The sequence below is a fragment of the Lactuca sativa genome, chromosome 4 (assembly GCF_002870075.4).
Source record: "Lactuca sativa cultivar Salinas chromosome 4, Lsat_Salinas_v11, whole genome shotgun sequence".
NCBI lineage: Eukaryota > Viridiplantae > Streptophyta > Magnoliopsida > Asterales > Asteraceae > Lactuca > Lactuca sativa.
Genome location: NC_056626.2, coordinates 107,846,126 through 107,860,873, shown reverse-complemented (window position 1 = coordinate 107,860,873; position 14,748 = coordinate 107,846,126). Strand labels below are relative to the sequence as shown.

The window sequence follows — 14,748 nt, the reverse complement described above, 5'->3', positions numbered from 1 at the left end:
CATAACCATTAGCACAAAACAAAGCAAGTTAAACATAGCTATATTGTACTATACATTTGACTTACATAGAAAGGGTTCTTATACACAACAAATAAACATACTAAACTATAATAAGTATAGTTAGGTTGCATATACATTTCAAACATTTTGATAAACTATAATAGGTATAGTTTATGATCATTACATTACAAAAGGTTTTTATACAAAAAGGGGTACAAATACAAAGTACCGGGTTTTTATACAAAAAGGGGTACAGATACAAAGTACCGGGTTTTTATACAAAAAGGGGTACAGATACAAAGTATCGAGTTTTTATACAAAAAGGGGTACAGATACAAAGTACCGGGTTTTTATACAAAAAGGGGTACAAATACAAAGTACCGGGTTTTTAATTACAAAAAGGGTTACAGATACAAAGTACCGGGTTTTATACAAAAAGGGGTACATATACAAAGTACCGGGTTTTTAATTACAAATGGGGTACATTCCAAAGTACCAAGTTCACATAAAATAGTTGTTATGATATTAAAACTATATTTCATCTAGAATTGTTAGACTTCAACTATAATCGCTGAGCGTATATGCTTGAGTCGTATAAGAATTTAGTCTCGATTGGCTTAGAATTTGTGGGTCCGCCTCATCTCCTGTTCTTTGTTTGGTTGTGGACCTAGGGCAGACCCACTATATTCAACGTTTTATCTAACTTAAATCTTATATCACTTATATACGCTGGATGATTATAGGAGAAATCTACGGGTCATTATAGGGTTCATTAACACATCATATAGGCATATTCTATACACACTTAACTAAGAAAATATTGGATTTTCTGGAAATCAAACTCTATCGATTTTACAAGGAAAACGGTTTCTACTTTAAACAAAACTCTTATGAACTCACCAACTTAATTGTTGACACTTTTTCAAAACTACTTGTATTCTCAGGAAATCAGTGAAACGGGAAAAACTTCAGCGCTTTGAGGATGGGACGTTAAACCGTCAACAATTTACTTTTGTCATCATAATGTAATTGATTTTGAAACATGTAAACATATACTTTGGTGTAACTTTTTCAATTATATTTATGATGGTTGTATTTACTTTGAGCACTATTATACACGTTGTTGTGATACTGTACATGAAGGCCTCCACCCCCGGACGTTTCCGCCATCCTTGGTTTGGGGGTGTGACACCTAGGGCTTTTGTTTTTTAGAACTTTGGCCCATATTTAAATTTATTTTACAAATTTGGTACAAAACTTCTTTTCAATTTTTTCTTACGTTTTCTGTATTATAAATTTTGAACAACTTTTGGTGTATTTTATAAAGGGTTCTTGTCACTATAGCCCAACAATGTTTCGTATATTGGTTTAAATGGTCCCACATGATATTTTTTCCTTTGAAGGGTACGAACTTGTGTTTGACCAGTTAATTTCGTACCTTTACCCATTTTTGAAGGTTACACTATCTTGTCAACTGCCAACTAAGCGGGTGTGTCAACAATGACCCAGTAGTGATTCGAATCATCGTTGCCACATTAGCCAAAAGTTATTACCCTAACTCCTTCAACATTTATATCTGTCCGTTCTTTTTTAAATCACAGCTTCATCGTTGATGGTCTCTCCCTCTACCCCTCCATCTCGCCAACATCCTTGCAACTCCGACTACATGCTCTCCGTCTCTCTTTCCCTCCCAATGCAATTAGTGTATGGACATCTCTTTATTTTCCGTCAAAAAATACATCAAGAAGATGATAAAGGGCGGGGGTAAGCACTGACAATGATAGTGGTGGGGAGGGGAAACCTCGAAGTGACCGAAGTATTTGTAAGGAAACCGGATAAGACGCTCGTTTCAGTTGGGTAATCGGAGAAGACGACGGTTTCAGATGGGTGCCGGTGGGTAACCGAAAAAGATGACCAAATTTTTCCTACACCGTCTCTCTCTCTCTCTCTCTAGCAAACAATGAGATCTCCCTCACCTCCCCTCCAAGCTAATCATTAATCTATTTTCTCTCAGCCCTCCCCTCTCTTATACCGATTTATCTGATGTCCTTTGTAAATTGAATCAATAAATGATTATTTCCTCTCACTATGAATCTGGAAAGAATAAGCGAGGGTATAAAATTACAGGTTCTTCAAGAGGAATCAGTTGAAGAGTTTATTTGTGGGGTTTGAAGTTCACTTGACTTTTTTCTCTTCCCATAATTGATCTTGGTTTAATCCATACGTTATGTGATTCGACTTTATATTTGATTTATGACTTTAATTCGTATGTAATGTAATTGATTTTATAGGTTTTTTCCTAGTTTTGTTTCATGTCATTGTAATTAGTTTTTTCCTTGATTCATACTAGTTTATTTCCCTGGTTTGATAAGAGAGACTTCATTTTGTCAAATTTGACTTCTTAATTTTAACTTATATTTTTTGTATTCAAATTTGTGTACTCGGTCACCACGAACATGAAACCAAACCCTACATCTCTATCTATCCCTTTGGAGAACACCATCATCTCCCGTGATACACACCTGCAAATCAAACAAGAGAAAAAGATGAGCTCCCTAGTCTTCATGAACAAACGAGAGGAAAAGAGGATATGTGTTGGTTCATCTTCACAATTTATGTTACCCACCTGCAAATAAAATGAGAGAAACATAAGGGAAAGAAAGGGAAATAGATCGACGCATACAAATGATTTAAAGTTGATAGATGAAGGAGAGAGGTGTATTTGGGTCAGATCTTAAGGTTGTAGTCGCCGTGAACGTTGCTGCTGAAAATTGATTTCTTGAGAAAGATGGTGGATTTTAGAGAAAGAAACACAAGACAGGGTAAAATGAGGACAAGACAGAGAAAAAGACATAAATATCATAACAGTGTAACAATAGATACCTGTTGAGGTTATGAATGTTGTATCCTCTTGGTTAGAGGGTTTTATTTGGATATGTTGGAATCCTGTTGATGCGTCCATGAACGTTAGTAATTCGTGATCCGTTGTTGCGTCTATCATGGAGTCGATGTGTGGTAAAGGGAAAGGATCCTTGGGATAGGCTTTGTTAAGATCAGTATAGTCCACACACACACACACACACACACACTCTCCATTTACCATTCTTCTTTTGTACCAGGATCACATTACCTAGGGCCTTCATCTAGGTGGGCATATGGAAACTTATGATTAGGATGGTGCTCATCGGGTGACCCCTTTAAATTTTCAATAACAACCTTTTAAAAAATATAAACACAAGTTTGTACCCTTCAAAGGAAAAAAAAATCATGAACGGCCATTTAAACCAATGTATTAAACATTGTTGGGCTACACTAACAATAATATTTGATTAAATTTTTACAAATTCATTTTACAACCTCTCTCCCTAACATTTTACAACCAACCTTTTTGTAAAGCCTAGTTTTATGAAAAAAATTTACTTTTTTAAATTTATTTTGACAACTTCAATTACATCATTTTTAACAAGTATTTTTTTTTTTTTACAAATTCATCTAAATACTGTTTATAAATATTTTCCAACTGTTTTTATATTATTACTTTTTTTTTTTCTTTTTTATCATATTTTCTACAACTTTTCTTTATGACTTTGTTTTTTTTCTTTATATTATTATTATTATTATTATTATTATTATTATTATTATTATTATTTTAGCTTTTAAATACTAACTCCTCTAAAGTTTTTGCATGAAAACTTTCCATAGTCGTTTACCCCTAATTTAGACCTAATTTGGAAAAGCGCGTTGATTCCACCTACGGAAACCGGAGTCGTTAAGCGGCGCGTGAGCTGGTTGGGATTTTAAGCCAGCAGGTCCCACCGTCCATGTGCCCCCTCCTCTGTCTCCAACACCTCCTCCCTCTCTCTCAATCATTACTCCTAATTTTCCCCCTTCCCTAACATTCAGAGCCACTCACCAGCTCATACACACACACACATACTAACACTCACCACTGTGTGTATTATGTCAACATCTGACGCCAAGCTGCCGTCCGGTAACGGTGCTTTAGTGGTCAAGAAACCGCCGGCGAAGGACCGACATAGTAAGGTTGATGGCCGTGGTCGCCGTATCCGTATGCCTATCATCTGCGCCGCTAGGGTTTTCCAGCTCACCCGTGAGCTTGGTCACAAGTCTGATGGTCAGACAATTGAATGGCTGCTCCGGCAAGCGGAACCCTCGATTATCGCCGCTACCGGCACCGGCACAAATCCAGCTAGCTTCTCCAGTGTTTCAGTTGCGCTTCGTAACTCCAATGCCAATTGCTCCCTCTCCGCCGCACTGGATCAGAAACCCCCTTCCCAACACCTGTTCTCCCCGACTCCATTTATACTCGGAAAACGACTCCGGGCGAATGAAGATGGTCTTGACGGACACAAAGAAGATCATAATATGTCTTCCGGTACAGTCACCACCGCCACCCCGGGAGGATTCTGGGCTCTACCAGCCAGGTCAGATTTCGGTCAGGTGTGGAGCTTCGCAGCGCCGGAGATGGTCGTGCCTTCACCTCTAGCGATGTCTTCGCAACAAGGGAGGTTCATTCACCAGGAGCAAACAATGGGAGAGGCATCCGCGGCTAGGGTTGGAAACTATCTTCCGATGACTCAAGGGCATCTGAATTTGCTAGCGTCCCTTTCTGGGCCACCACCGCCGTCGTCTGGCCGTAGAGAAGACGATAGTCGCTGAAATCATCATCTGGTACTTGCTGCAATCGTCGTCTATATAACTATATATGTTGCATTATCTGAAATTCGTGTGGTGGAGAATTGTTAGAATTTAGGGTTTTTACCCTTTCAATTGACTGAAGTATTTTTAGGGTTTTAGCCTAATTTTTTATTCTTGTTGGGAGGAAGGCGATGATAACTCGACAATGGGGATAGATTGAAGATAGAGGATTTGCAGAAAGGGCCGCCATTTTTACTCTGTTGGATCCCATTCCTATTCCTGATGAAGCTTGTTGGCTATGGTGATGAACAAGTGTGATTTGATAATCTCGATTGCAATTTCTCGACGAATTTGCATCTTGTTTTTGTTTTGCCTCTCACCCTGTTCTTGAAATTGGGTGGGGATGGGAGGGGAGGGGGTGGTTCTTCTCCATATATTCCATGTTTTTTCAAGCTTTTTTTTTTTTTTTTTTTTGGAAAGTTTATATTCAATTAGATTAATATGTATGTGTGTGGGAATAATGTAATGTAATTTTGAATTAGTTTTTTGTTTTGAATAAAGAAAGACCCAATCTCCTAGTTATATTAGGCTTAAAGAAGCTTGTTGGCTATGGTGATGAACAAGTTTGGGATTTACCCTTTTTGCAATTTTGATTTATTTCATGTTTTGCATATGAGGTGTTTGTGCTCTTGTACCTAACATCAAATGCTTTTAATTACATTCTCACCATGACTTGTTCGTTTTGAAACGAATACGAAAGAGATTCCAATTATATTGGTTCTATAACAAAATTATGGATATTTGTAGTTTGAATAGGCCATTGGTAAGTGGTAACATTTTATCTATAGACACTAGATGAGGAGGGGTGCATCTTCAATTTTGGGCCCAGCCCAAACTGACAACGAGAAGCGCCAAACCTACAAGTCCCATATCTATATCATGGGCTCAAAATCCAAAAGTAGAAAATATAAAAGGGTAGATGCTCCACGTTTTCTAAAACATCAATTAAGAAAACGATACTACGATTCTGTTTTGAATGTAGTTTCATTCCAATAAACGTTTTTTCTAAGAGAAATTAAATATCCTTCTATTTTGTTCCTACAAATCAATTAAATGTTGACATGTGTTATATTAGTATATTAAAATATCATTAAATAAACATTAAATATCACACATGTATTTATAGGAATAAAAAATAAAAAGATATTTAATTTCTCTTTTTCTAATTATTCAATTAAGAAAACGTTCCATTTTCCAATCCAAATAATCAACAATCAGCATGTCTCAATTTGGTCTCATAATATCGTGTCATAACAAGCACATCTCAATCATTGTGATTTCAATTCACACCCAAAGGTGTTACGAATAGTTTTACTAAAAAGAATTTCAACACATTTAACCCCATGTATGCCAAGTTGTATAACGCAAAACCTTAATAATGATATTTTGCTCAAATAGGCGTAAGACCATGGCACAACCAAATGACCAATATCATAGTGAATGAAACAAAATAATACATGTGGATGTGATTATATGCTCAAATCCAAAACATTGGATATTATTTTTCGGCCAAAAGCCTTTTCTTTTGGGTTTTTTTTTGTGATAAATCAAATACATGAAAAATATCATAAAACTCAACCAAAATAACAAGAGAAGGGATTCAAGTTTGTGTACACTTTTTTTTTTGTACACTTTATTTTTGCAAACTGAACTCACCTTACAAATAACTTAATCGAAGCTCTTACCATCATACTTCCTCAGCTTAAATTTCATCTAAAAATCCTAAGAGATATATCAAATCCAATCCATATAAACATAGGTCCTAAGAGTTCAAATACTAAATTCAACTATCATGTTTTGCATTAGAGCTTAAGCCAAATCATTTAATTTTAAACTTAACCATATATATATATATATATATATATATATATATATATATATATATATATATATATATATATATATATATATATATATATATATATATATATTCGGTTTTCAGGTTTCTATATTCTTTTTTTTGTTTTTTTAAGTTTTATTTTTTTTTCTTTTTCGTTTTTTTTAATGTTTTTATTAGGGGTGTGCATCAAACTGCACAAACCACCCGCACAACACCATACCACACCGTATAATGCAGATTTCAACGTTCTTGGTGCGTTTGTTGTTTTTAGTTTTCGTAAACCGTATGCAGTGCGGTTTGCGGTTTATGATTATAAATGCACAGTTCAAACCCCACCGCACTGCATTATTAAGTTGCATGCAAATTTAATAAAAATATCGAAATGTTGATCATAATCAATCCAATTAGGGCTGGCAATTCTCGACACGACCCGCGACACGACACGAAATAAATGGGTTTGGATTGAGTTTTTCAACCCGCCAACCCGCCAACCCGTTTATTAAACGGGTCATATATGGGTTTCTCAATAAATAAACGGGTTGACCCGCCAACCCGTTTATATTCTTAATAAAAAAATTATTATATTTTTAAATGTATTTATGTATCAAGTATTAATATTTAATAGGTATTATATAATATATACAATTTATTCATAGACCATTTGATTGTTTTCACATTATTACTCGTGGTGGATGGCCTAAGGTCATAAGTCGTAACCTATAAGACTAAGTCTGTAACATGTTTCTATGAATGTTTTTAATTTTCATTTGGATGTTTAAGACTTAAATATCTAAAATTTAGATCCACGAACCCAAATCTGACCCATGAACCCGCCAACTTGTGAACCCGTATAAATAGATGGGTTGGTGGGTCATATATGGGTTTAAGTTCCAAACCCGCCAACCCGTAACCTGTATATTTAAATGGGTCGTGTTTGGGTTGGCATATTTTGACCCGCCAACCCGCCAACCTGCGACACGCCAACCCGAATACGATACGATTGTCAGGCCTAAATCCAATGGCTGTAATTAATCATAAATTCCATACTTAAAATGTTATAATTGTAACTTTAACCAGAACATATGTTAGTTTGCATTATTACTTTAGTCTTGATTGTCTTTTTAATTATAAAACATTATATTTAATATTAATAAATACCTTTCATTGATTTTTTTTTCTTTAACTTATCGATATGTACACAAGAAAGGAAAATGAGAACAAAATTATACCTCATATCTCTTTCTCGATGACCAGGTACCAAAAAATGTGTTTCAACAAAAACATAAAAGCAAAATCTACATTTCTCTATATATTCTCGAACATACATTCCAAACCGCAAAGCACACTAAAATTATCCGCACAACAAAATGCAGGTTATAACCTTAACGGCTCAGGTTTGCGGTTTTCGGAAATCTCAAACTGCATATGCAGTGCGGTTTGCGATTTTGATTCTATACCGCACCAAACCGCACCATCCACACCCATAGTCTTTAGTATATACTTGAAGATACATGCGGTGCAGTTCGAGTTATTAAAGTTTAAAATTTTTAAAAGTTTTTTAAATAATAAAAATATTAAGGATCATAATAATTTGCCATTCATATTATTTTTAAATCATATTATTTTCGGATAATTATATTTTGAATCAAATTATTTTGAAACATAATATTTTGGATCATATTATTTTTGAATCATATAATTTTGGATCAATAATACATTCAGCTAAATAAAGTTTTTGTTCAAAAAATAAACTTTTGATCGTTATATATATATATATATATATATATATATATATATATATATATATATATATATATATATATATATATATATATATTCCTTAACATTTAACTTTCAATCATAAAAGATATAATTAAAGATCATAAAATATTTGAATAAAAATATTTTTATATCATAAAAATTTAAGGACCGTGAATATGTTGAACCATAACATTTTCTTGAATTATAAATATTTTGAATAATCTCATTTTGATCATATTAAATTCAATATTTAAAAAAAACTTATAATCTTTTAAAATAAAGTTTGGTTTCTAACAACCTTATTAATTTTAATTTTTTTTTCAAAAATTTCATAATATATGATACCTTTAAAATGATTTTTAATTTAGAGAATGAAAATTTCAACATCCTATTTTTTTTTTATAAAAACATATAATCATTTAAATGAAACGTTTGTATCCTTAACAATATATTATTGAAAAACTTTATTTTACAAATTTACTAAAATAATATTACGAGGAAGTAAATCTTTTAATTTTTTTAATTTGGATAAAAATCCGTTATATTTTATAAAAAAAATATTTCTTTAAATTAAAAAATAAACACATCAAAAACTTATTTTTGAAAAATGTTTTTTTACAAAGTCACTAGTATATTGAGTAGAATTGTGAAAGTATCCCTTAAAATTTTATGATTTTTTTCTTGGTTATTTTATAAAAAATAAAAGTTATATATATATATATATATATATATATATATATATATATATATATATATATATATATATATATTCTTAAATTTTAATGAATGTGTTCATTTTATAGAGAATTAAATTTTAAGAACTTTAGTTTTTTCTGATTTTTTTTTTGAAAAAAAAAATTATGACCAAAAAACAAAGTGTGTGGAAAAAAACCCATAAATCAATAAGAAATTGACAAATGGCTTAGAGGGAGGGATATATATATATATATATATATATATATATATATATATATATATATATATATATATATATATATATATATATATATATATATATATATATATATATATATATATAGTGTGTAGACATGTGTATGACCTTTTTTCCAAAAAAAAAACATGATTTTCATTTTCTTTTTTATTTTTCGTTTTCACTATCTAAATATTTAACATTCGCTGGAAATTATCAATATCTCGCATATAATTACCAAAATATCATATTATATCGTTAGATTTTGATGATAAATAAAATAAAATCCCACCTTTTATTTGTTTAGTTTTAAGGAAATAGTTGTCCTCACTGTCCTTATTAATTTTTGAGTCCTTACCCGATCATACACACACACACACACACACACACTATATATATATATATATATATATATATATATATATATATATATATATATATATATATATATATATATATATATATATATATATATAGGCTTAAATTATTGTATTGTAACTAATTATTGTGTGAATGTAAGAATGATTGTGAGTCAATCATTTTACTTATTTAAAAAAAAGTGATTAATTAAAATTATTGAATTAAAGATAATTGAAAAATATCATCTAATTTCATTGTAAGGGTATTTTAGTCAATTAAAATGAATTTAAAAAAGGAAAATTGCAGATTTTAGAGAATAATTAATTCTCTTAACTTTAAAAATCTTATTTTTCTCGATAATAATTGTATTAATTCAGACATTCTAAAAGAATGTCTTTATGATTATCCTTAAAAAACGTAACACGATAAACAAATATCATCAAGATTACTACTAATTTTTAATGAATACAAATTTTAAATGAGATAAATTTTAATATTTTCGAATCATTAATTACATTCATTCTTGAAGAATACAACTATGAACATAAATTACATTCATTCAGAAAGAATATGACTAATAATGGTTAACAATTTCATTTATTCTTAAAGAATAAATTTGAGAATGGATAAAAATAAAATAAAAACATAGAAATCTAAGTAAAACACTAACACATTCAGAGAGAATATCGTTGCTAGTCCATTATAACATATTCATTCTTTCACTTATCTTGACTCTCGTGGCCTGTAATGATATCATTGTTCAGAAATTGCAGAAGTTACCATTTAGTTACAATTTCTTCTTCATTAATTGGTGTTGCATAGGAGGAATTGAGGTTGATTTTACTGAAATTTCATGAAATAGTTTATCTCAAAATTCCAGCAGCAAAAGGATGTGAGTTTGTTCAATTAGTTTTTCAACAGGTAAGTGTTTTGCCAGAATGGTTTTGTTGACCTCATCTCCTATTGCCTTCTCTTAAAGAGTCACTTGAAGAAGACAAAGTGGCTATTAATGTCTATGATAAAATAGGGACAACACTGCAAAAATGGTCCCTGTGGTTTTTTATTTTATGTGGTTACGGTCCAAACGTTTGAAAAGTTGCAGATTTGGTCATTTTCAACAAGTTTTGTTGTGATTTTGGTCCCTCATCTGTTAAGTTTAACTGGTTGGCTGTTAACTTCCTTAAAATGACTTCTCTTTTAAAAAAAAAACTTCCTTAAAATGATAATTTTACCCCTAGGGACCATTTTCACAGTTTTGTCTTTTACCATACTATAAGGACCATTTTTATATACATTCTTTTTTATTTTATTAAACTATTATATATTAATAGATATTATTTTTATTATATAATATTATATATTAATAAATATTGTTTTTATTGGATTATTAATTTATTTTAGTTGATTTTTTAATTTTTTTTGTTGAAGTAATTCTTTTTTATTGAATTATTATATATCAATACATATAGTTTTTAATATATAATATTTATATTGTAATAAATATTATACTATTGAATTATTAATTTTTTAGTTAATTTTTGTAATTCGTTTTTTTAATTATTTTTTATTGGATTATTACTTTTCATTTATTATTTTCTTCATATACTAAATATTTTTTTATTGGATTATTAATTTATTTTAGTTAATTCTATTTTTTTTTGTCTAAGTAATCATTTTCTATTGAATTATTATATATCGGTACATATCGTTTTTAATATATAATATTTATATAATAATAAATATTATGTTATGAGATTATTATATATTACAAAACATTATTTTATTGGATTATTAATTTCCTTTAGTCGATTATTTTTATAATTTCTTTTTTGTTGGATCAATTCTTTTTTATTAGATTATTATATATCAATAAATATTATTTTTAATATATAATGTTTATATCATAATAAATAATACATTATTGGATTATTATTTTTTGTAATTTCGTTTTTGTATTTTTGAATTATTAATTTATTGAATTATTACTTTTAATTTATTATTTTTTTAATATAATAAATATTATCTTATTGGATTATTATTATATTTTTAATGTATACTATTAGTTCTTTTTAATTTTATTAGTCTCACCATTAAGTCGCCGAAATACCTAAAAGTGTCGCTTATCATCGTCAAAAATAGGCAGGATCACCTCCAAAAACCTTCATCAGAGGTTCAATAGATACCTTACCCTGTTCCATCCAGCGTTGTTGGTAGCCACCTGCGACAACCTCTTCATAATCCACTAGAATCCTTCATATTTGTTGAAACGTGAAAGTGAACGTCTAGCAATCTCTAACTTCTGTTGCTCTAAAGTCATACTTATGTCCAAAATGGTTAGGGTACGAAATGGTGGTTGAAGTCCGAAGTGGAGTTCGTGGTACGAGATGAAGAGATGTTCCGAGATAGTGTATCCGTCTGTTCATTAATTATTCTTGTCTTTTACTTGATGTAACCTTATATAGGACTTAGGTGCTATTTGTTTTTTAAAAAAAAAACCACTTCAAACCACTTATTGCTGCGCCGCGCAGCACACGCGCAACACTTGGCCATTCGCAGCTGTTTGTTTTTCAGAAGACTTCTGACTTAAAAACTGTTGTGCGTGTGCTGCGTGGGGCAGCACTAAACCAACTGCTTCAAACCTCTTCACGCCTTAGTTTAACTTACTGTCTGTAGACGTTAAAAAACAAACATATTTTTTATTACATGCTGCAGCCGTTTGTTCCACCTCTTCTGCTACAGATGATTGAAGAGGTGGTCCGCAGACTTCAAACAATTTCTATTCGAAAAAGCAAATAACACCTTAGTCTTTTTGTCAATTGGGATAATCAGAGCGTCAGAAGTAACTTGTTTATCCAGTCCTTTGTATACACTTCGGTCTGTAAGTTGTATCTCCTTTTGCTATATAAGGAGTGTTTAATGACAAGAATAAATGATGGTTTGTTGCTCCAAAGATAGTTATATTTGAATTTACTTCACTTTCACTTTTCTCTCAAATCAAATTCTTTCGAAAATTCATTTATTGTCTTTACCTTGATTATACTCATAGTTCCTTATTTAATACTTGAAGTACTTTGTTGATTTCTCTATTCAGTCTCGACTGCACCTGCCAGACTTGACAGGAACACTTAATCAGAAGCAAACATTGATCTTAAGCATTAACTCAAGGTTTGAGTTTTTGAACATTTTCCCTGCGCATCGTATCTTTATTCTCACAATATCCCCCGTAATGCGCAACAAACCCCTATAACAATTATAAGTGGTAGTGGTGACTGAAAGATGGTGGTGGTATTTTCCCTACGGTTTCTCATTATCATCTACATGAAATGAAGATGTTTGGCAGTGATCCTAATGTTTTTGATGATGAGAGACGATGATTTTGCGTATCTCACGACTTTATGGTGGAACCAATAAAATTAACAAGAACAATTATTATAAATTAAAAATAAGTTAATAATCCAATAAAATAATATTTAGTATAGGAAGAAAATAATAAATTAAAAGTAATAATCCAATAAAAAATAGTTTAAAAATAAGAAATTACAAAAACTAACTAAAAGGAAATAATAACCTAATAATATAATATTTATTGTGATATAAATATTATATATTAAAAACTATATGTATTGATATATAATTCAAGAAAAAAGAATTTTTTCGACAAAGTTTTTTTTAAAAGAAGAATTAACTAAAATAAATTAATAATCCAATAAAACAATATTTGGTATATAAAGAAAATAATAAATTAAAAGTAATAATTCAATAAAAAAATAGTTTTAAAAAAGGAATTAAAAATATTAACTAAAAGAATTTAATGATATAAATATTATATATTAAAAACTATATGTATTGATATATAATAACTTAATAAAAAGAATTACTCTAACAAAAAAAAATTAAAAAAATCAACTAAAATAAATTAATAATCCAAAAAAACAATATTTATTAATATATAATACTTCAATAAAATAAAAAAGAATGTCTGCAAAAATGATTCTTATAGTATGGTAAAAGACAAAACTGCGAAAATGGTCCATGAGAATAAAATTGTCATTTTAAAAAAGTTAACAGCCAACCAGTTAAAGTTAACGGATTAGGGACCAAAACCAGAATAAAACTTGTTGAAAATGACCCAATTTACAACTTTTCAAACATTTGGACCATAACCATATAAAATAAAAAACCACGTAATCATTTTTACACTTTTGTCTAAAATAGGAAAATCAACTGATGGAAGTAGGATGATAAAGTGGGGTCAAAATCCATATTTGTATATTTGGTTGGTAGACCCACATGGTTACAAAAATCAAATGTCTGCTCAAGAATAAGTTATCTATTCTGCATTATAAGATAAAAAAAATATGCATCTTACATGGGATACAAAGTAAGATAAAATTATTTATAAAAATTTATTTTTCCATTTCTTTACATGATTAAATCAATGATATCTTACGGCCCTTGCTACATTTTCGTATTGAAATCTCCACAAATTTTATTTACAGGTAAAAATACTAAAAGATTAAAATAGAGATAAATGGTACCTGTAGTTCATGTACAGTTCCATATTAGGATAATTCCACACGTACTCCAGGTCCATAAAAAATTAAGTGATTAATTTTCATTGGTTGATATTCACATGTACTAAAAATCCCACCCAGGGGCGGAAGACAACCATTTATTAAGGGGGCCGAAACAAAATTACAAATCAAAATTATATATATATATATATATATATATATATATATATATATATATATATATATATATATATATATATGAAACTTTATACTTTTTGTTAATGAATTAGTCTACTAGTTTTATGAAGCTTTAATTACCAATAAAGTTTGATCTAAATTATTTTTTGGATTTTCATAAAACCTTAATATTTTTGTTTATTTTTAATAATAATTTTATTTATATCCTAAACCCTAACTAGACAACTAAACAATAAAGCAAACGTAAAAAAGAACAATGAAAGCCATCTATATCAAATTCTAGCATTAGGCCTAAAAGTCAAAACCTATTTTTTAAGGGTGTAACTTATTAATGATCTAGGCATCTAGTCTAGTAAAAATATTCAAAAACTATAGTGTTGTAGTCATATTATATAGACACGTATCAATGGGCACAATGTATTTTA

At 30.0% G+C, this 14,748-nt stretch overlaps 1 protein-coding gene across 1 annotated transcript; it reads left to right on the top strand.

The window, feature by feature from the left end:
- The first annotated feature begins 3,723 nt into the window (after window positions 1–3,723).
- On the top strand, window positions 3,724–5,294 carry LOC111886188 (transcription factor TCP7). The gene is made up of 2 exons (XM_023882421.3): window positions 3,724–4,692; window positions 4,848–5,294. The coding sequence occupies exon 1, from the start codon at window positions 3,961–3,963 to the stop codon at window positions 4,678–4,680; it is 720 nt and encodes a 239-aa protein (XP_023738189.1). The 5' UTR covers window positions 3,724–3,960; the 3' UTR covers window positions 4,681–4,692; window positions 4,848–5,294.
- Window positions 5,295–14,748: the final 9,454 nt, after the last annotated feature.

Coding starts and splice junctions, on each gene's coding strand:
- LOC111886188 (XM_023882421.3), top strand. CDS start 3,961: ATGTCAACATCTGACGCCAAGCTGCCGTCCGGTAACGGTGCTTTAGTG.